General features: G+C 43.7%; 1 protein-coding gene across 1 annotated transcript in view; it reads left to right on the top strand.

The window, feature by feature from the left end:
* Nucleotides 1–3941: 3941 nt before the first annotated feature.
* nat8l (N-acetyltransferase 8-like) overlaps nucleotides 3942–24202 on the top strand; it is a 78437-nt gene continuing 58176 nt past the window's right edge. The window contains exons 1-2 of the mRNA XM_080189515.1: nucleotides 3942–4508; nucleotides 8011–8175. Coding sequence (XP_080045641.1) covers nucleotides 4130–4508; nucleotides 8011–8175 — 544 coding nt within the window. The 5' untranslated portion in view covers nucleotides 3942–4129. The remainder of the gene's footprint in view (nucleotides 4509–8010; nucleotides 8176–24202) is intronic.

The following is a 24202-nucleotide window of genomic DNA, read 5'->3' as shown; positions in this document are numbered from 1 at the left end:
ACACACACACACACACACACACACACACACACAAACACTCTGCCTCTCACTCTCAAATTCCCTGTCCCTCTCTCTCTCACACACTTCCTCTCTCTCCCTCTCTGCCTCACACACTCCCTCTCTCTCACACACACCTCCACTCTCTCACACACATTCCCTCCCTCTCATGCACACACTCTCTCTCTCACGCAACACATACTCTTCTCTCTCACAACACATTCCCTCCCTTCCTCTCTCACACACACTCCCTTTTTCTCTCACACACACTCTCTTTCATACATTCACTCCCTCCCCCTCTCTTACACACACAGTCCCTCCCTCTCACACACACACTCTCTCACACACACTCCCTCTCTCTCACACACACTCTCTCACACACACTCCCTCTCTCACATACACACTCTCTCTCATACACACACTCCCTCCCCCTCTCTCACATGCACAATCCCTCCGTTTCCCATACACACTCCCTCTCTCACAAACGCTCCCTCACACACACACTCCCAGTCTCTCTCTCTTATGCACACTCCCTCCCTCTTTCACATACACTCCCTCTCTCTCACACACTCCCTCTCTCTCACACACACTCCCTCTCTCTCACACACACTCCCTCTCTCTCACACACACTCCTTCTCTCTCACACACTCCCTCTCGCTCACACACACTTCCTCTCTCTCATGCACGCACACACACACACACACTCCCTCTCACACACACATTCTCTCTCACACGCACACACAGACACACACACACACACACTCCCTCTATCTCACACACACACTCTCTCTCTCACACACACTCCCACTCTCTCACATACACTCCCTCCCTCTCTCACACACACTCTCTCCCTCTCTCTCACACACAGTCTCTCTCTCACACACACTCTCTCCCTCTCTCTCACACACACTCTCTCACACACACTCTCTCCCTCTCTCACACACACTCCCTCCATCTCACACACACACTCTCTCTCTCACACGCACTCCCACTCTCTCACATACACTCAATCCCTCCTTCTCTCACACACACACACTCCCTCCCTCTCTCACACACACACTCTCTGCTGACCAGCTATAAGCAGATTTAAGATTCAAATCCCACAAAGCTCCCAGTTCCATTATTATTGAGCTCACTGTTAAATTCAAGTGCCAGTGAATCAAAAATTAAACCCTTTCTTACCTCATTTCCCCAATTGCACTAACTGGTGGAAACAAATCTTAAAAGATGGTTATAAGTGTGACCAGAAAAGAAAAAAGTAGTGTGAGCATTCAGCTCTTCTCAAATCACTAACAGTGTAGGAGTGCTCCGCTTGCTATCGCTCTCTGTCTCTGACTATCTCCCCCTCAGATCCCTAATCTACAATTACAATCCTAAAACAATTCCAGTCTCTCCAGAGTCTCAAACACAACATGCCGCCTTCACAAGCGAAGGAAAGGGACAAATCTTGTATTTTTTATATATATCTGATTCTAGGAGCCCCCTCACCCATACACAGACACAGACACACACACACACAGATACATTCTAACAGACACACACATACACACAAACATACAAACAGACACACACACACAGACACACAGATAGACCGACTCAAACAGACACACAGACACAGACACACACAAACAGACACAGACAGACACTTAGACAGACACACACACAAGCATACAGACAGACACACACCACAAACAGACACACGTAGACAGACGCACAGACGCAGAATCATACACAGACACACATACAAACAGACACACATACAAACAGACATATACAGAGAAACACACAGACACATATATGCACACACACAAAACCGGACAGACAGACAAACACAAACAGAAACACATACAGGCACACATGCAGACACAGAGACATATACAAAGAATCACACGCAAACACACACATACACAAAAACACACATACACATACACACAGAAACACACACACAGACGGACACACAAACAGATAAACAGACACACAAACACAGATAGGCAGACATACAGACACACACACAGGTACACACATATACACACATGCACACACAGACATATACAGACAGGCACACACAAACACACGCACAGGCACAAACACAGATACACACACACACCCAGACAGACAGACAGACAGACACACACACATACAGAGAGAGACACACATACACAGACACACCATCACCCCCCCACACCACCTCCCCCCCACCCACATCATTGTAATTTTAACCTGCCATTCCACTCAGATGCTGAAAAATGGTAGAAGCCAGTATCCGCCAGGGGGCTTCAGACATGAAGAAAGATTTCTCCAGCAGAATTCATTTTAAAAAAACGTCCTTCCATCTTTGCACCATTTCACTGAATCCGAATCTAAGCAGAGATCACTCGCCTTCCTGCATAAATCATATTCCACTGAAAAATCATCAACTGTTGTCAAATCCAGTAATTCGCCAGCACTTGTATTATATACAGAATACACATCATCTAAATTCGCCAGTAAAGCATTTCTCTGTGATTCCTCTAATCTTTACACCTCGCCGTTTTCCAATATTTAATGTTATCCCAGTTTTAGAAGGAGAAGCCGCGTTGGCAATGGTTGTGACATCAGTGTAGCTCTCTCACCAATGGAGATGTTTATTTCCATTTCATTTCAATGTTTTATTAATAAGAAGCGGCTGGAGCGCTGCTCTGTGTGCGCTGTCCCCAAGGTTACAACTCAATGTCCCTGTTTTTGTGCGAGTCCAGCGGGACATTCCGCACTTTCCCCTAACGTGTGTGGGCTGGTGTGTGGGGGAGATTTGTTTGTCTGTGTGTGTGTGTGTGTGTGTGTGTGATTGTGCGTGTCTGTGGATGTATGATACGTGTGGGGGGTTATGTGTTGTGTGTGGGTATCTACATGTGTGTGTCTGTGTCTCCGTCTGTGTGTGATTCTGCGTCTGCGTGTGTGGATGTGAGTGTCTGTGCGGGCGTCTGTCTGTGTGTACCTCTCTGTGTACGTGTGTGTTTCTGTCTTTGTATGTTTGACTGAGTGTGTCTGTGTGTGGGTATCTGTGTCTCTGTGTCGGTGTGTGTCTTTGTGTCTGTGTGTGTATGTGAGTGTATGTGCGGGCGTATGTGTGTGTGTTTCTCTCTGTATGTGTGTGTTTCTGTCTCTGTATGTCTGACTATGTGTGTCTGTGTGTGGGCGTCTGTGTCTCTGTGTGTGTCTGTCTCAGTGTATATCTCTGTGTCGGCGCCTATCTCTGTGAGTGTGTGTCTCTGTGTGTGGCTGTGCTTGGGTGTCTGTGCGTGTTTCTGTGTCTCTATGTCTGTGTCTCTGTGTGGGTGTCTGTGTGTTTGGAATGGTGTGTGGAAGCGGAGGAGAATGCAGCACATACACCTCAGTGAATGGTTCTGGAGCAGACATGGCCGATAATCTTGTTAGACTGCAGTGTAAACGCAGCCTGGGATACAGGGATGTCAGGATGGAGGGCAATCGGGTGATACCCCGCGGTGGGGGAAAGATTCACTTCTTAAACCACTGCACCTTAAAACTCCCCTCAAAATAAGAATTTAAACCGCTTACTGGCAGCAGGGTGCTGAGGAGAGTGAGCGGCAGAGATTAACATCTATTCTGTCTTTTTAGGAAGAGAAAAAAGGGAGGAAATTAAACAGAGGATGAAATAAAATGGTGAAATGTGTTCCACGCAGTTGGTGTGAGCTGGCTGACTGCTGACACCGTTTATTTATTAATGTTTTGTGCGTGTGCAGACATTGATGCGAAATAAAATGTGATAGTATTGGCAAATGGGAGGAAGGAGAGTTGTTTGGTAGAGAACGCCCTCCCCCAGCCCGCACGGGGGACCTTCCCTGGCCAACTGAACAGCAGGGCTTGGCCATGTGAGTAGCAGCCGGAGCGCAGCCCTATAAATGTGGCTGGGAGGCAGAAAGCAACTCATTCATTCCAGACATTGCTACAGGAGGAAGGAGAGATCAGGGGGGCTCTCTCTCTCTCTCTCTCTCCCACCTTCCATTTCACCATCTCTCTCTCCCCCTTCGCCCACTCCCTCTCCTCCTCCCACACATCGTCATTAGTGTTGTTACTTTGCCGGTTTTATTTGGAGGAGGGGGAGATTGCAGAAGGAGGTCGCCAGGTCTTTTTTATGAATTTTCTGCCAGTCAACATGGTCTGTGAGACGAAGATGGTGGCGGACGAGGAGATGCCGGGATCCAAGAACGACGCGATTGTCTCCTCCAGCCAGATGTGGCCAGCTCCGGGCTCCCCGCCGCCAGTGGCCGCCTCCTCTGGAGCCCCCTCCCCTGGACCCCCCTCCTCTGGATCCTCCTCGCCAGAGGAGGCTGAGGGAGGGGAGCAGAAGCAGTTGAAAGCAGAGGCTGTCCTCATTCGGGAATTCCAGCCCAGTGACCAGGCTAGTGTTTGCCGCATCTTCTACCACGGTATAATGGAGAGGATTCCCAACACGGCGCTCAGAGGGTTAAAACAACAGCCCAAGATCCTTCTCTTTTACTCCTGTCTGACCGGTGAGCCAGATTTTACCAGCATTCCCATTCGCTATAGAAAATGTTCTTACACCCCACTCTTCCCAAAGCCTAAATCCCATTATTCCCAAAACCCCAACTCTTCCCAAATCCGATTATTCCCAAAACCCCAACTCTTCCCCAACTTAGATGTATTTTTGCACCTATTTTATGATCAGGAATGTGTATGTGTGTGTATATATGTGTGTGTATATGTGTATATATCTATGTGTGTGTGCTTTTTTACGCAGCCAAACGTGATGGACAGCAATCTTTAATTTATTTAAATTCTATAAAAGAATATGTACCACTGTATTTAATTATTATTTTTTATTTTAGAACAAAAAAGACACTTAATGTGGCGGTCATTTTAATCTTTTAAGAGTTTTCAGTCTGAAATCATTTGAAAAATCAGAAAATAAGGCAGACGATCGCGAAACTGCATTGTCAATGTAAGTGGAGCTCAGCTTAATGCTGATGGATAGGCGCTATACTGACAGGCGGTGCGCGGACTGGGAAGGGGGTCTGAGGGGGCTGCCGGAGGGGGGGGGGGAGGGGAGGGGTGGAAGAGGGCAGCTGGAAAGCGGCCCGGGTGGTCTCACCCCACAGCGGAGGCAGTCGGGTCTCTGACAGAGACCCACAAGCATGTCAACTCACAGAGCTCCAGCTGTGCACATGGGGGGATCTGGTAAACAGAAATAGTGCGGCCAATGCGGAGCAGCACTCCGGTATTCTAGCAGTATACATTTCTCCAGTGTACACTTCTCTGGTGTACGCTTCCCCAGTATACACTTCTCCAATATGTATTGCTTTAGTATACACTTCCCCAGTATACATTTCTCCAGTATACATTCCCGGTATACACTTCCCTACTACACACCTCCCTGATACACGCTTCTTTCGTATGCACATCCCCACTACAGAGTTCCCCAATATATACTTCCCCAGTTTACCATTCCCCAGCTTACCCTTGCCCAGTTTTTCTTCACCTGGGTAAAGTAACCTTGCTAAGGGTACCTTGTCAGATGCAATCTGATGAAATTGGAGTCACTATGAGCAGACCTGGGCACCACTCCTTTGGAAGTTTATATTGGCTTTGGAGTGAGTGCAGCACAGGTTTACAAGAATGATACCTGAACTTCAGGGATTAAGTTAGAAGGAATGAGTACACAAATTAGACCTGTTTTCTCTAGAATTAAGAAGGTTGAGGGGTGATCTGATCAAAGTCTTCAAGATATTAACAGGAAAAGACAGCTAAATAAGGATAAACTATTTCCACTGGTTGGAGATTCTAGAACTAGGGAGCATTGTCTAAAAATTAGGGCCAGACCATTCAGGAGAGATGTTAGGAAGCACCTCTATACACAAAGGGTGGGGGAGGTTTGGAACTCTCTTCCACAAACAGCAGTTGATGCTAGATCAGTTGCTATCTTTAAATCTGAGATAATGTTTTGTTAAGCAAAGGTAGTGACGGATATGGTCCAAAGGCAGGTAAATGGAGTTAGGCCACAGGTCAGCCATGATCTCATTGAATGGTGGAACAGGCTTGAGGGGCCGAATGGCCTAGTCCTGTTCTTATGTACTCTTACCCATGAACCCTTACCCATATATCTTATCTTTGTACCTTACCCAACTATCCCTTTCCATTTACCCTTACTAAGGTACTCCTATTAATTTCCCCTTATCCATGTAACTTATCCAAATACCCTTGGACATGTACATTTACTCATATATCTTACTCATGTATCTTACCCAGGCACGCCATACACAAGTACCCCTTACCCATGTACACGTTAAAGGGAGGCACTGGACTCATAATCCAGAGACCCAGAGCAAGATCTGGAGATCCGGGTTCGAATCCCACCGTGGCAGTTAGTGAAATTTGAATTCAATAAAAAAAATCTGGATTTAAAATTGTACTGAACCATCTGGGGCACTATCCTTTAGGGAAGGAAATCTGCTGTCCTTACCTGGTCAGGCCTATATGTGACTCCAGAGCCACAGCAATGTGGTTGACTCTTAAATGCCCTCCAATTCAGTGAAATGGAGAGTAGTTAGCAGTTGGCAATAAATGCTAGCCCAGTGTGTATAGCTTTTCAATGTACACCATGTATCCATTCCTATGTATCCTTACCCATGCACCTTATCCATGTATACATTACCCATGTACCCTGCCCCATGTACTTTACCTAAACACCTCACCCAGGTATTTGTAGCTGCAACCACATTACCATGGTTACATTTACCCATGTGCCCTTTTACTTGGTAGCTTTACCCAGGTTATCACTAATTTTGTTTCCATATTATCCTTAACCCGATAAATGTTTCACAGGAGTCTCTGCTGAGGCTGCTCAGTATTTCTGAGTTTTCTGTCTAATTGGCATTTCAGCATGTGCAGTGTTATATCTCACACACTCTGGCATGCAGTGAGAGTACATTCCACGCACACAGATAGGGAATGTTCCCGGTGGGAATGTTCCTCATTCTCTATATGGACAGTGATCCCATGCACACAGAGAATATTCCCAGTGGGAATGTTCCCCATTCTCTGTATAGACAGAGGTCCCATGCACACAGACAGAGAATGTCGCATGGACACAAACCGGGAATGTCCCATGGAGGCAAACCCGGAATGTCCCATGGACGCAAACCGGGAATGTCCCATGCACACAGACGACGAATATTCCTAGTGGGAGTGTTCCCCATTCTCTATATGGACAGTGATTCCATGCACACAAACAGGGACTGTCCCATGCACACAGATAGGGAATATTCCCAGTGGGAGTCTGTATCTTCCTCTGCATCCCACTAAAGGGGAGATGCGTCTTTAAAACATGCGCTTGTCTTTCTTGTTGTGACAAGCGCACCGCGCCCCCGCACTTCTCGTCTGCGGCGCGTGCCCGCGAGACCCGTTCACGCGCAGCGCGCTCAGGTGGCAGAGGAGAGAGGAGAACGCGCTGCGGGTTACAGTCAGCATGTGCACCAGCCCCCGGGGGGAGGCGGGGTGGGTAGGAGCTGAGAGGCGAAGAACAGACTTTTTTTTTGTAGCATTTTAAAATACTGCCAAAGATTGTTCCTAATCCCACTCCAGACTCTTCTTTTAAACAACATCAGGCCTGTGAGCAGTTTGCTGTGTATTGTTAAATGTGAAGACACAGTAGGTAAGTTAGAAGGTGTCACACTGTTTACAGTGTCACTGTGTTAACAATTTGACCAAACTGTTCTTTAAATGATGTGATCAGTTTTGATGGTAGACAGGTTTAAAAAAATACACAGTACTTAACTGTGTTTGGGAAAACTTGTGGACATCACCTGCAGTTGAGACAACAAGTTATGTAAGTATGTACATAAAAATAGGAATTATTACTTTTTAAAACAGCAACATGGGCAGTAAATGTGTATATATTTTTATATATGTGTGTGTCTCCTCTGGGGTTGTTCCGAAATAAACACTCCATTCTCTTTTCTGACAGGTATCGTTTATTTCTCTCCCTTGTCTCCATAGTAATGTGCTTTTATCTGACCAAGTCCTCGCTGCTGACCTGCTGTGTGCCCACCTTACTATTGGGTGCAAGATATTACTACAGTAGGAAAGTTATCCTCAGCTATCTTGAGTGTGTACTACAAACCGACATGTCAGATATAGAGCAGTATTACATGAAACCTGCAGGTGAGTTCCCAATTTTCAGAAGTGCTCAGGAGGGTGTGGGTGGTGTGGGGCTGGGGGAGGGTGGGCATTGATGGTGGGTGGGAGGTCGGGGATTGTTTTCTGTTTACTTGGGTTCTTTTGAAATCACAGAATCAAAGGTGTGGATTGTTGGAGGTTTTCAGTGATAAAATGGGAAAGAATGTTTGAAAGTGGAAGATTTGCAATTGAAACATGTTAAAACAATGCATTTGGTTCAAAGGGCATCTGGAGGTCCTGGCTCTCTGAGCCATAGGATTACCAGGACATTGGAATGTAATTTTTCATGAAAAGGCTATTGAACATTTACTCTCCCCAAGAGACAGTGGGTGCTGTGTTAGCTGACCCTTTCAGAGCTGAGATTGATTTTTTTGGAAAAAGATAGATTTTACGGCCTCGCTTGGGCAAGATCGTAAAATCCCACCCGAGGCCAAAGGAGATTTCTGTTCTGAGAACCTCGCCCGCTCTGAGTGGTAAGTTCTCGGCCATTCAGCCAACTCAGATCAATGAGTTGAGGTTCAGACTGGATGGAGGAACATAATCAAGGGGCTAAATAGACTACTACTGTCTATGTAACTCTGTAAGCTCCCCCCCCACCCCTTCCACACATCCCCTCTCCCACACCACTTCCCCCCACCCCTTCCACACACCCCCCGTCCAACATCCCACACCACTCCCACCCCTCCCACACTATTCTCAACCACCCCACCCCACTCCCAATCACCCCACCCTGCCAACACACTTCTTCATTACTGCAAGTGCTGATTAACAGGGAAAGGACTACGTGCACATCCCAGCTACTCTTGATTAGGAAAATAGTGAATGATATGTGTGTGAATCAATGTAGAGGCAGGCAACCGAGGATCTGGGCAGGAAGTGGGACAGTGGTGAGAGACAGGAGAGTTCTACCAGTGAAGCTATGTTAATTTACATGACAAACAGTCAGTCCTGTTTAGCAGAATTCACCTCAGTGCTACTCATCCCATTTCAACTATTGTGGGGAGGACCCAACTCTACTCACCTAGTGTAGTAACAGCAGGTTTCAACTTCTCCATCATAACAATTCCAGAATTATAACCTGGTGTCTTGCTAATAAATTAATAAATCTTTAAGTTTGAAGAAATTCCCAAGTGTTCCTTGATGCTTAGCTGTCTGAAATGTTGCTTATTGTATAAGAATTTTGACACTTTTCAGAAGATAATATCTTTGGTTGCAGCCGAAACAGTGATTGTATAGATGTTATAGTTTAATATTGTGTTGAATTATGTGATTTTATGTAGAAAATGTATGCAGTTTATTCACTATAATTGAGAGTCCTTTACCACACAAAAGATGTGTTATTCCACTATTTTAAATAAGGAAAACAAAACATATCAAATTTAATGCTGTTTCTTTTTGATTTATAAATAAATTTGAACTAGGTGACGAAGAATAGACATAAATGTAACCATAAAAATCTTGCTTATAGTGTTTGCTTCCTGTGATCTTCCACTGATTCTTTTGTCACACAGTCCCTATCGCATTATACTGTACTGATATCAAATTGTATGTCCTGTTATGTATGTCATTTATAGATGAAGCATTTCAAATACTGGATAGGCATGACTATGAGTATGTGCGAATGTGAAGAATACTTCCAGGCTCACCTAGCATCACACCCACAGGCTCATTGTAAAAGGCATTGACGCAGATTCTAAATCACACCTTCACTGTTACAATAGCCTGTGATGCTGAACCATGAGCCCATGGCTGATTAAGTGAATTGAGATGGTAATCATTACTCTAGTAAATGTTGGAAGGAATAATTGTAATAACAAAACCAGAAAGTGCTGGAAACATGTTCAGTGGCATTGGGCAAGAGAGAGAGTTAGCTCTCCAGTTTTTTACTTGCTGATCAGTAAGATGGCAGAAACTGTTCCGATTCGGCGTTGTAGGTTAAAAGGGCCTAAGGAAAGCAACCTATCTTAAAGCCTTGGCTAGAATTTGCTGGAATGGCTGATCTCTCACTGTATATTATTTATATTGTACAGGTAAATGTCATCTCTCTGCCGTCTGCCTCATAGTCTCTCCCAGCAGGTGTGAGAGCTGAGTAATTCAGAGGCATGAATTGAGATAAAAGATGCCAGTGAGATATAACACAGAGCAGTGGTGTTGAGCTTGTATTAAAGCTTGGTTAGGCCACATTCAAGAACATAAGAACGGTTGGTTTTCAGACTGGTGGAAGGAATGGAGTGGAGTTTTCCAGGGTTGGACATTAGAACCTGGCTTTTTCCAATGTATATTTATGACCTAGATGGGTTACAGGATTTAATTTCAGAATTTGCGGATGATACAAAACTGGAAAATATTGTGAACTGTGAAGAGGATAAAAATAAACTTCAAGAGAAGAGACACAGGTTGGTGGAAATGGGTAGACGCATGGCAGATAAAACTGAATACAGGCGGGTGTGAAATTGGTAAGGAGAACATGGAGAGACAGTATAAAATAAAGGGTACAACTCGGGTTGCAGAACCTGGGGATATTAATGATTTAACATGGCAGGATATATGGGATTCTAAGCTCTGTAAATAGAGGAATGGAGTGTAAAAGTACTGGAGTTTGGTCACAGCTGGGGTTTTGTGTCCAGTTCTAAGGACTGCATGTTTGGAAGAATGTGATGAGAGAGGACAGAAAAGATTTATGAGAATGGTCCGAGGGAAGGAGAAACTGAGCCTGTTCTCTTTGGAGAAGATTGAGAGGACAGCTGCACAAAATGATGAAAGGCAGATAGTATGGGTAGGAATTGTGGAAAAATCAAGAACAAGAGGGCATTGATTTGATGTGATTGGCAAAAGAAGATTAGGAGCAAAAGAAGGGCATTCAACCCATCCAGCCTGCTCTGCCATTCAATTAGATCATGGCTGATTCATCTACCTCAATGTCACTTTCCTGCACTATCTCCATATCCCTTGATATCACTGAGTCCAGAAATCTATCAGTTCCTGTCTTTAACATGTTCTCTGACTGAGCTTCCACAGCCCTCTGGAGGAGAGAATTCCAAAGATTCACCACCCTCTGAATGAAGAAAAATCTCCTGTTCTCAGTCCTAAATGGCCTGCTCCTTATTCTGAGATGGTGATCTTTGGTTCTAGACTTAGCAGCTATGGGAAGCACCTACCTGCATCTACCCTGTCACCCCCTGCAAGAATTTAGTGAGTTTCAATGGGAAATAATGTATCAGGAACATGAGGGAAAAAAAATTTCAGGCAGTGAATGGTTAGAATTTGGAATGCACTGGAGACAGATTCACACAGCGAGTGGTTAGGATCTGGAATGTACTGTCTGAGAGTGTGGTGGAGACAGGTTCACCCAGTGAGTGGTTAGGATCTGGAATGTACTGTCTGAGAGTGTGGTGGAGACAGATTCACACAGCAAGTGGTTAGGATCTGGAATGTACTGTCTGAGAGTGTGGTGGAGACAGATTCACCCAGTGAGTGGTTAGGATCTGGAATGTACTGTCTGAGAGTGTGGTGGAGACAGATTCACACAGCGAGTGGTTAGGATCTGGAATGCACTGTCTGAGAGTGTGGTGGAGACAGATTCACACAGCGAGTGGTTAAGATCTGGAATGCACTGTCTGAGAGTGTGGTGGAGACAGATTCACACAGCGAGTGGTTAAGATCTGGAATGCACTGTCTGAGAGTGTGGTGGAGACAGATTCGCAAAGCGAGTGGTCAGGATCTGGAATGCACTGTCTGAGAGTGTGGTGGAGACACATTCACACAGCGAGTGGATTTTATCTGGAATGCACTGTCTGAGAGTGTGGTGGAGACAGATTTACACAGTGAGTGCTTAGGATCTAGAATGCACTATCTGAGAATGTGGTGGAGACAGATTCACACAGCGAGTGGTTAGGATCTAGAATGCACTATCTGAGAATGTGGTGGAGACAGATTCACACAGCGATTGGTTAGGATCTGGAATGCACTGTCTGAGAGTGTGGTGGAGACAGATTCACACAACGAGTGGTTAGGATCTGGAATGTACTGTCTGAGAGTGTGGTGGAGACAGATTCACACAGCGATTGGTTAGGATCTGGAATGCACTGTCTGAGAGTGTGATGGAGACAGATTCACACAACGAGTGGTTAGGATCTGGAATGCACTGTCTGAGAGTGTGGTGGAGACAGATTTACACAGTGAGTAGTTAGGATCTGGAATGCACTATCTGAGAATGTGGTGGAGACAGATTCACACAGCGATTGGTTAGGATCTAGAATGCACTGTCTGAGAGTGTGGTGGAGACAGATTCAATTACAGCTTTCAGAAGAGGAATTGGACAATTCCCTGGAGACAATGTGCAGGGCTATGGGGAAATGGAGAGGGGACAGTGGGACTAGATGAGTTGCTCTTGCAGAGAGCTGGGTCAGATACAATGGGCCAAATGGCCTGCTTCTCTCCTGTAAAAATTCTATGATTCTAGGGGAACAATACAAATAGCGGATAGGAGGTAGACAATATAGTCCCTTGAGCCTACTCCACCATTCAATAAGCTCATGACTGATATGGTCTTGGCCTCAACTCCATTCTCCTGCCTGGCCCCCATATCTCTATAGTTCAAGAATCTGTCTAACTCAGCCCTGTTTATATTCAATGATCCTGCCTCCATTGCTCCGGTGTCAAGAATTCCAAAGATGAAACAGCTCCAGAGAAGAAATTTCTCCTTGTCTCAATATTAAATGGGAGACCCTTACTTTTAAACAGTATCCCCCTAGTTCCAGATTGTCTCTAGAGGGGGAACATCCTCTCAGTATCAACTCTGTCAAGATCCTCTCCCCCAGCCACCAGAATTTTGTGTGTTTCAATCTGATCACATCTCATTCTTTTAAACTCCAATGTGTAAAGTTCCAACCTGCTCAACCTTTCCTAATAAGACAATCTCCTCATCCAAGGACACAGCCCAATGAACATTCTCTGCATTGTTTCCAGTGTAAATATATTTCTCCTTAAATAAGGAAGTTAGCAGCCAGTACCACAGACAATCTCTCTTCCACCTTCTTCTGCTGGGAAAAAGATACAAAATTCTGAGGTCACGTACCAACCAACTCTAGAATAGCTTCTTCCCTGCTGTCATTAAATTGATCTTTCTCTGCACCCTAGCTATGATTGTATTTATATTTTGCATCCTCTTCTTTCCCTATCCCTTATGTACTTTACGAACAGTATGCTTTGTCTGTAGCGCACACAAGAAATAATACTTTTCACTGCATCCCAATAAATGTGACAATAATAAATCAAATCAAATTAGATCAGCCATGACCTTCTTAAATGGCAGAGTAGGCTCGAGGGGCTGAATGGCCTACTCCTGCTCCTTGTTTGTATGTTTGAGATCAGAATGGTACACAGAAATCTAGGTGTGGTCTTACCAATGTCCTACACTGTTGTAGAAACTTCTCTCCTTTTTGTATTGCATTCCCCTTGCAAGAGAGGCCTGTATTCAATTTCCCTTCCCATTTTCTTTTTGTATCTGCTTGCTACTGTTTGTGCATCATGTACCAGGACACCCAGATCCCTCTACTGCATCATTCTGCAGTTTCTCTCCATTTGAATAATATTCTGATTTTCTACTTTTCATATCAAAGTGGGTAATCTCACATTTCCTCACATTATACTGAACTGCCAATTTTTTGCCCATTTTCTGAATCTGTCTATATCTCTTTGAAGCTCTTTGTATCCTCCTCACAATTTATATTCCTACCTATCAACAGTAAATTTGTCTCCAGTACAACAATCCAGCCATCCCCAGTCACTAATATAGATTGTAAATAGTTGAGGCCCAGTACTGATTCCTGTACCACACTTGGAATTACTGTGCACAGTTCTGGGCTCCATAATGTAAGATGCATAATAGAAGCAGGGGTGAAGGTGGGACAGTGATTCACAAGGTTGACTCCAGAACTGAGAGGATTAAACATTAGTCAGGGAAGGGTGAACAGGTTGGATCTCTGAGGGGTGTCCTGATAGATATTTTTATTATCAAGGGTATATGTAGAGAAGCTGTTTCTGTTTATGGTAGAGACCAAAATATAAAATAATTAGCAATAAGGAAATTGGGAGGAAAAGAAAACTTTTTCACCTAGGAAAGGGATTTGAATTTGGAGGTTTCTGTCAGACGGAGCAATTTAAATAGAAGACGGTTAACTTTTTGCGGGGAAAGGAAGGGAAGATCATACTGACAAGGTTACAGTGGAGAATGGGCTGTTTCCATGTTGTGGACCCTATTGTTTTTTCCTTATTCATTCATGGGATCTTAGTGTTGCTGGCAATCCTGCCCATCCATAATTACCCTTGAACTGAATGGCTCACTGGGCCATTTCAGAGGATAGTTCACAGTCAGCCACATTGATGTGGGTCTGGAGTCACATGTAAGCCAGACCAGGTAATGATGGCAGATTTCCTTCCCCTGGGTGGTTTTTTATGGTAATCAACATTGAGTCATATTCTTGACACTACCTTTTTTTTAAAAAAAATAAGAATTTATTAACAGAATTTAAATTTCACCAGCGATGGTGGCGGGATTTGAATTGATGTTCCAAAGCATGATCCTGGCCTTTTGGATTGCTGACCAATGACAATACTACTCAGGCACTGTCTCCCCTAAGCTGGAAATACAACAGTCTCCACTTGAAGAAAAGTTAAGGTTCATCTATATTCCTCTTCTTCAATACTGCATATTGTACATAACAATAATTGTGAATCATGATAATCAATCTCTCTGGGAGTGATGACCTTTCCTTGTCCTAGATACATAAAGAATTGGATTGAATCTCGCTTCATCCCATTCAAGATAATTAAACTATTTTTTTCCTGTGATAATTGAGAGAATATTCCATCAGTTAATTAGTAATCTAAACCTACATCATCCAGCAGTAAAATAATTAGCACCAGAAATGTCTATGTTTCACAATGAAACTTTAATTTTTCCGCTTCCACAATTTAAATGGAATCAGTTCTTAGTCTCTGAGGATTTATCATTTGTAACATAGATAATGTACAGCAATGAGTGACCAAATGGATAATAAGAAGAGAAAAACTAGAGTGCGAGGTAAAGCTGGCTGGAAATATAAAGACAGATAGTAAGAGTTACGATAGATATTCTAAAAGGAAAATAACTAAAGGAGCGTTGGAAGTGTGCCTGGGGAATTAATAATGGAAAATAAGGAAATGGCAGATGAATTGAACAGGTATTTTGTGTTGGCCTTCACTTTATGGAAATCGGTAACATCCCAGAAATATCTGTAAATCAGGAAATGGAAGGAAGGAACTCAGGAAAATTACAATCACCAGGGAACTGATGTTGAGTAAATACCTGGAGCTGCGGATTGACAAGTCCACAGGTCCCAATGGACTTCATCTTATGATCTTAAAAGGAAGTGGCTATCAGATAGTTGGTACATTGATTTTAATTTTCTAAAATTCACTAGATTTAGGGAAGGCTCCAGTATATTGAAAGTTAGCAAATGTAACATCTTTATTAAAAAGGGGAGAGAGAAAGCAAGAAATTGTACATAAGAAACCACAGGCAAGTTAATTTAAATCTTTCATAAGGAAAATATTAGAAGCCATTATTAGTGAAGTTATAAGAAGGCGTTTAGATAAATTCAAGGTAATCAGGCATGATCAACATGTTTTGTGAAAGGAAAATCATGTTTAACCAACTTACTAAGGTTCTGCGAAGAAGTAGTCAGTGCTGTGACTAAAGGGGAACTGATGGCTGTACTGATGGATAGACTTTCAGAAGGCATTGATAAGATGCCACATCAAATGTTATTGCGGAAAATGAAAGCTCATGGTGTAGCAAGTAACATATTGGCATGGATAAAAGATTGGTTAGCTAATAGGAAACAGAAATTGAAATTCTCCGGTCTCACATGCTCAGCTACTGCTGCCAGTGAGAATGGAGGATTTGGCGCTCAGCCAAATCACTTTTCACAGCAGCATGCCTGGAGAATCCCAGCTGCAGGTGAGGTCAGAGATGTCCAGCCCAAGAGTGGGTATAAATGTGTCATTTTCTGATTGGCAGGATGTGAGAGTGGTGATCAGTGCTGAGGCCTCAACTCTGTACAACTTATAAAATGATTTGCATGAAGGAATCAATGGTTTCCAGTTTTGTTGATGACAAAAATAGATAGGAAAATAAGTTATGAAGAGGGCATAAGGAGGATACAAAAGAAAATATATGGATCTGCCAGATGGAGTCTAATGTGGGAAACTGTGGAATTGTCCGTCTTGACAGTAAGAATAGAAAATAAGCTTATTATCTAAATGGTGAGAGATTGTAGAGCTCTGAGGTACAGACGGATCTGGGCGTCCTAGTGCATGAATTACAAAACATTAGTGTGCAGATACAGCAAGTAATTAACAATGTTAATAGAATGTCATTTTGTGTTGCAAGTGGATTTGATTCAAAAGTAGGGAGATTATCCTTCAGTTATGCAGGGAATTAGTGAGACCATATCTTTGTACTATGCACAGTATTGGTGTCCTTATTTAAAGAAGGGTATAAGTTTGTTGGAAGCAGTTCAGAGAAGGTTTACTAAACTAATATCTGGAATGCATGGGTTGTCTTATGAGGAAAAGCTGGACTGTCTGTCTAAGCTTGTGTCTGCTGGGTTTAGAAGAGTTAAAAGATGACTTGATTGAAACATGTAAGATCTTGAGGAGTTTTGATAGGGTGGATGTGGAAAGGATGTTTCTTCTTGTGGGAGAATCTAGAACTAGGGGTCACCCATTTAGAACAGCGATGAGGAAACATTTTTTCTCTGACAGTTGTAAGTCTTTGGAACTTTCTTCCTCAACGGGTGATGGAGGCAGAGTCTTTGAATAGTCGTAAGGCAGAGGTAGATCGATTCTTGCTAAGCAAGGGGGTTATTAAGGTTGGCAGGAATGGAGTTGAGATTAAAATAACGATCTTATTGAATGTTGGAGCAGGCTCAAAAGGCCAAAAAGCCTACTCCTGCTCCTAATTCATAAGTTAATATGTACGTATGTTCGTACATGGTATATAAGCTCACATCAAACACACTGTTACAATCCAGAGATAGACTTATTGTCTTCTTTCGAAAGGAAACACTTGTCTTTGTATAGCACCTTTCACAGATATCCAGAAGCAGTTTACAACCACGGAAGTGTAGTCTTAGATCATAGAATCTACAGTGCAGGAAGAGACCATTTGGCCCTTCGAGCCTGCACCGACAACAATTTCATTCAGGTCCTTTCCTATCCCTGTAACCCCACATATTTACCCGTCTAATCCCCTGACAAGGGGAATTTATCATGGCCAATCAATCTAACCTGCACATATTTGAATTGTGGGAGGAAACAGGAGCACCGGAGGAAACCCACGCAGACACGGGGAGAATGTGCAAACTCCACACAGATAGTCACCTGAGGCTAGAATTGAACCCAGGTCCCTGGCGCAGTGCTAACCACTGTGCCACTGAGCCGTCACTGTTGTAAGGATGGCAGCTCCCACAAACAAAAATGTTATTGTGATGTTGACTGGCCAATAAAACTTGGCTGGGAGACTGGGATTTACACTGCTGTTCTGTTTCAGATTAATGTTATGAGATCTTTTGCACGCATACAAAAAGATGGACAGGAGCATGACATCATTTGAAAGTCGAGACCTCCTACAGAGCAGCAGTCCCCTGGCTGTGTCCTCTACACTGGGGAGATTAAATGCACACTGTGTGCCTGCTTTGCAGAACACCGTCGATCGTCCGCAGGCTTGACCCCAACCTTCCAGTTGCTTACCATTTCAATTCCCCATCTTGCTCTCATGTCCACATGTCCGTTGGCACAAAGGCATTTTACAGCCTTCTGGACTTGAGACTGAGATCAACAACTTCACACCATGAATTCTATCCTCCATTTTGATCATTTTTTTTCCTAACCCCTTCCTCCCACAGTGCCAGTCGGGAACTTGTTCTCATGTTTTGCTTTCAGAGTACAGACCTGTTTTCTGCTATTAACATGTCCTGCTATCTCTCCTTGAGGCCACTATTCACAACATCTTTAGTCTTTATTGCTATCATTAATGCTCCCTTTGTCTTGTGTCCATTACATCTTTGTTAAGTCTCTCCTGACTCACCTGTTCCTGTCTTGTTCCACCCCCATCACATTTCTCCCTCTCTTTAACTCTGAGGAAGAGTCATGTGGACTCTAAATGTTAATTCTGTTTCTCTCTCCACAGATGCTGCCAGACCAGCTGAGCTTTTCCAGCATTTTGTTTTTAATTTCAGATTTCCAGTATCCAGAGTATTTTGCTTTTATTTTACACTCTTAGTATCCTTGTCTTTTGTGTTTAAGTCCAGGGGTGGTTTTGAACCCAGGATCCTGTGACCCAGACGTGAGAATACAACCAGCTGAGCTACAGCTGACACTGCAGGTTGAGGGGAGATTGAATGAAGGTGTTCAGAAAGGAAATAAGGAAAAGCTGTTGCCACTGGCAGCTCAGACAATGATGTAGAGATGCCGGCGTTGGACTGGGGTAAACACAGTAAGAAGTCTCACAACACCGGATTTAAGTCCAACCAGATTATTTGATAGTCATCCCACAAGCCTTTATGTATGCCTTTCTTGGATCAGAACCTTCCATACATCTGACGAAGGAACACCGTCTCCAAAAGCTTGTGGGATTACTATCAAATAAACTGGTTGGACTTAAACCTGGTGTTGAGGATGGACAATAATAGGGGGATAACATAATTGGTGGAAATCAAGAGGGAGAGAAAATTCTTTTCATAGAACGTGTTTTTAAAGGGAATTGGATAAACACTTTAAGGGGAGAAATGTGCAGATCTCTAGGTAAAGGACAGAGAAGCAAGATTTTTTAAAAATTTATTTACAACATGTGGGTGTCACTGACTGGACCAGCACTTATTGCCCAAGCCTAGTTGGCCACCAGAAAGTGGTGGTAAGCTGCCTAGTTGAACCGCTACATCTCTGTGGTTATGTACACCCACAGTGCTGTTGGGGAGGGAGTTCCAGGATTTTGACCCAGCGACAATGAAGGAACAGCGTTATATTTCCAAATCAGGATGGTGAGTGACCTGAATGGGAACTTTCAGGTTGTGGTGTTCCCAGATGTCTGCTACTTTTGTCCTAGATGATAATGGGTGTGGGTTTGGAAAGTGCTGCCTAAAGGACCTTGGTGAATTCCTGCAGTGCATCTTGTAGATGGTACACGTGGCTGTCATTGTCCATAGGCAATGGAGAGACTGAATGTCTGTGGAAGGGGTAGCAATCAAACAGGTTGCTTTGTTCTGGATGTTGACAAACTTTTTGAGTGTTGTTGGAGCTGCAGTCATCCAGATAAGTGCAAAGTATTCCATCACACTCCTGACTTATCCATTGTAGATTGTGGACAGGGGGGTCAGGAGGTGAGTTACTCACTGCAGGATTCCCAACCTCTGACCTGCTGTGGTAGCCACAGTATTTAAATGGCTAGTCCAGTTCAGTTGCTAGTCAATGGTAATCCCCAGGATGTTGAGACTAATTGAATTATTCTTCCAAAGAGCCAATACTGACAGGATGGGGGTGAGAGGCCTCCCTGAGTAGTATGTGATTCTGTGATTGCTTTGCCAGCAGACTCTGACGGTGTCCCACAGCAAACTTTAATCTCTGTCTTAAATGGTTCATCCCATATCCTCAGACTGTGGCCCCTGGTTCTGGACACTTTCACCAATAGGAACACCCTTCTTGCATCTACCCTGTCTATTCCTATTAGAATTTTATATGTTTTTAATGAGATCCCCCTCATTCTTCTAAACTCCTGTGAATATAATCCTAACCAACTCAATTGCTCTTAATACATTAATCCCACCATCCCAGGAATCGTCTTCACTGTACTCACTCAATAGCAAAAATCTTCTTCCTCAGATAAGGCGACCAAAACTGCACGCAGTACTCCAGGTGTTGACTCACCAAGGCCCTGTATAATTGCATTAAGACATCCCTGCTCCTGCACAGAATCCTCTCGCTATGAAGGCCAACATACATTTGCCTTCTTTACATCCTGCTGCACCTGCATGCTTACCTTCAGTGACTGGTGTATAAGGACACCCAGGTCTCATTGCACATTTTTTTTAAATTCCAATTCAATCAAATCAAGTCCAATTCAGAGTCTCAACAAGTTGAGACATTCCCAATCCAAGCTGACAAGACAGGGCTCTCACTTCCTGTCTTGGGCTTGATCTACATGGTTCAAGCTGATTGGAGTAGGCATAGCTGCTCCTCGAAGGCTTGATCTCATTTACATCTTAGCCAAAAGGCTGAGATGCCACTTTTAAAAGTTGCTTCAAATGAAGATAAAATGTAACCTAATGACTTCAACCAAGCACAGCATGTTGATACTACACTTGATCTTAGCCAAAAGAATTTCCCTCTCTCAATTTATAGCCATTCAGATAATGACTTGCTTTCCTGCTTTTGCTACCAAAGTAGATAACCTCACATTTATCCACATTATATTGCGTCTGATATGCATTTGCCCACTCACTCAACTTGTCCAAATCACATTGAAACATCTCTGCATCTTTCTCACAGCTCACCCTCCCACCCAGCTTTCTGTCATCTGCAAATGTGGAGATAGTGCAATTAGTTCCCTCATCTAAATCATTAATATATAATGTCAATAGCTGGGTTGGTAGCACGAATCCATGCAGTAACTCACTAGACCCATTTATTCATCCTAAACAAAGAACAAAAAGCAAAGAAAATTACAGCACAGGAACAGGCCCTTTGGCCCTCCAAGCATGCATCGACCATGCTGCCCGACTTAACTAACAGTCCCTACCCTTCCGGGGACCATATCCCTCTATTCCTATCCTATTCACGTGTTTGTTAAGGCGCTCCTTAAAAGTCACTACCATATACACTTCCACTACCTCCCCCAGCAATGAGTTCTAGGCACCCACTACTCTCTATGTAAAAAATCTGCCTCATCCATCTCCTTTAAACCTTGCCCCTTGCATCTTCAACCTATGCCCCTAGTAATTGACTCTGGGAAAAAGCTTCTGACTATCCACTCTGTCCATGCCGCTCATAATCTTGTAGATTTCTTGTAGGGTCACCCCTCAAACTCCGTCGCTCCAGTGAGGACAAACCAAGTTTCTTCAACCTCTCCTCATAGCTAATGCCCTCCATAGCAGGCAACATCCTGGTATATCTTTTCTCTATCCTCTCTAAAGCATCCACATCCTTCTGGTAGTGTGGCGACCAGAATTGAACACTATATTCCAAGTGTGACTGAACTAAGGTTCTATAAAGCTGCAGCATGACTTGCCAATTTTTAAACTCAGTGCCCTGACCGATGAAGGCAAACATGCTGTATGCCTTCTTGGCTACCTTCTCCACCTGTACTTCCAGTGACGAGTGTACCTGTAACCCAGATCCCTTTGCCTGTCAATACTCTTAAGGGTTCTGCCATTTACTGTATATTTCCTATCTGTATTGGACTTTCCAAAATGCATTACCTCACATTTGCCCAAATTAAACTCCATCTGCCATCTCTCCGCCCAAGTTTCCAACTGATCTATATCCTGCTGTATCCTCTGATGATCCTCATCACTATCTGCAAATCCACCAACCTTTGTGTCGTCCGCAAACTTATGAATCAATTCAGTTACATTTTCCTCCAAATCATTTATGTATAACAAACAGCAAAGGTCCCTGCACTGATCCCTGAAGAACGCCACTTGTCACAGCCCTCTATTCAGAAACGCACCCTTCCACTGCTACCCTCTATCTTTTTCGGCTGAGCCAATTTTGTATTCATCTTGCCAGCTCACCTGTGATTTTGCCTTTTGTACCAGTCTGCCATGAGGTACCTTGTCAAAGGCCTTACTGAAATCCATGTAGACAACATCCACTGCCCTACCCTCACCAATCATCTTTGTCACTTCCTCAAAAAACTCAATCAAGTTCGTGAGACACGACCTCACCTTCACAAAACCATGTTGCCCCTCACTAATACATCCACTTATTTCCAAGTGTGAATAAACCCTGTCTCAAAGAATCCTCTCCAATAATTTCCCTACCACTGATGTAAGGCTCACCGGCGTGTAATTATCTGGATTGTTCTTGCTACCCTTCTTAAACAAAGGAACAACATTGGCTATTCTCCAATCCTCTGGGATCTCCCCTGTAAGAAGTCTCACAACACCAGGTTAGAGTCCAACCAGTTTATTTGATAGTAATCTCACAAGCTTTCAGAAACGGTGTTCCTTCGTCAGGTGTGTGGAAGGTTCTGATCAGAGAAGGTTGGTGTTGTGAGACTTCTTACAGTATTTACCCCAGTCCAATGCCGGCATCTCTACATCACATCATCCCTGTAGCCAGTGAGGATGCAAAGATTTCTCTCAAGGCCCAAGCAATTTCGTCCCTTGCTTCTCCCAGTATTCTGGGGTATATCCCATGAGGCCCTGGGGACTTGTCTACCTTAATGTTTCTCAAGATTCCCGATACCACCTCCTTTTTGATCTCAACATGACTCAAACTATCTACACTTCCTTTCCCAGACTCATCATCCATCAAGTGAATACTTGATGAATACTGACACAAAGTACTCATTTGATACCTCGCCCATTTCCTCTGGCTCCACACATAGATTCGCTCCCTTGTCCTTCAGTGGGCCAACCCTCTCCCTGGCTACCCTCTTGCTCTTTACGTATGTATAAAGCGTCTTGGGATTTTCCTTCATCCTGCTGGCCAATGCTTTTTCATGACCCTTTTAGTCCTTCTTACTCCTTGCTTAAATTTCTTTCTACTTCCCTTGTATTCCACACTTGCTTCGTGTGTTCCCAGCCTCCTAGCCTTGACAAATGCTTCCTTCTTCTCTTTGACTAGGTTCACAATATCTCACGTTATCCAAGATTCCCAAAGCTTGCCATACTTGTCCTTCATCCTTACAAGAATGTGCCGGTCCTGAATCCCTATCAACTTATACTTGAAAGCCTCCCACATGCCTGATGTTGATTTACCCTCAAACATCTACCCCCAATTTACATTCTTCAGTTCCTGTCTAATATTGTTGTAATTAGTCTTCCCGCATTTTAGCACTATAACTTATCTTTATCCATCAGTACCTTAAAGCTTATTGAATTGTGGTCACTGTTCCTGAACTGCTCCCCTATTGAAACATCTACCACCTGGCTGCACTCATTCCCCAATACCAGGTCCAGTATGGCCCCTTCGCTAGTTGGACTATCCACATACTGTTTCAGAAAGCCCTCCTGGATGTTGCTTACAAATTCTGACCCATCCATGCCCCAAGCACTAAGTGAGTCTCAATCAATATAGGGGAAGTTAAAATCTCCCACCACAGCAACCCTGTTATTTTTACACCTTGCCAAAATCTACCTACATATCTGTTCCTCAATCTCCCACTGGCATTTGGGTGGTCCTCTGACTGAAAAGATGACAATGCTACTACTGAGCTCTAACATAGCTCTGACAGCTATGGAATACTAATAACCTAATGCTCTGGGTCTCTGAGCCAAAGGCTGCGTTATTGGGTGTATTTTAAATGTGGTAGTGGGCACAGACAATCTTTTCATTCTTTCAGTGGATCTGGCTGACATTTATTGCCAATCCCTAATTACCCTTTAACTGGTGGCTTGCTCGGCCATTTCAGAGGGCAGTTAAGAGTCAACCACATTGCTGTGGGTCTGGAACCACAGGTAGGCCAGGCCAGGTAAGGACTGCAGATTTCCTTCCCTAAAGGACATCCGTGAATCAGGTAGGTTTTTACAACAATTATAGAGTCATTGAAGTTTACAGCATGGAAACAGGCCCTTCAGCCCAACTTGTCCATTCCGCCCTTTCTTTTTTAAAACCCCTAAGCTAATCCCAATTGCCCGCATTTGGCCCATAACCGTCTATACTCATTGTACCCATGTAACTACCTAAATGCTTTTTAAAAGACAAAATTGTATCCGCCTCTCAGACACTCACTATCCTCTGTGTGAAA

The sequence above is a fragment of the Carcharhinus amblyrhynchos genome, chromosome 5 (genome assembly GCF_965287045.1).
Source record: "Carcharhinus amblyrhynchos chromosome 5, sCarAmb.v2.hapA, whole genome shotgun sequence".
NCBI lineage: Eukaryota > Metazoa > Chordata > Chondrichthyes > Carcharhiniformes > Carcharhinidae > Carcharhinus > Carcharhinus amblyrhynchos.
This window is presented reverse-complemented; position numbering and strand designations above follow the sequence as displayed.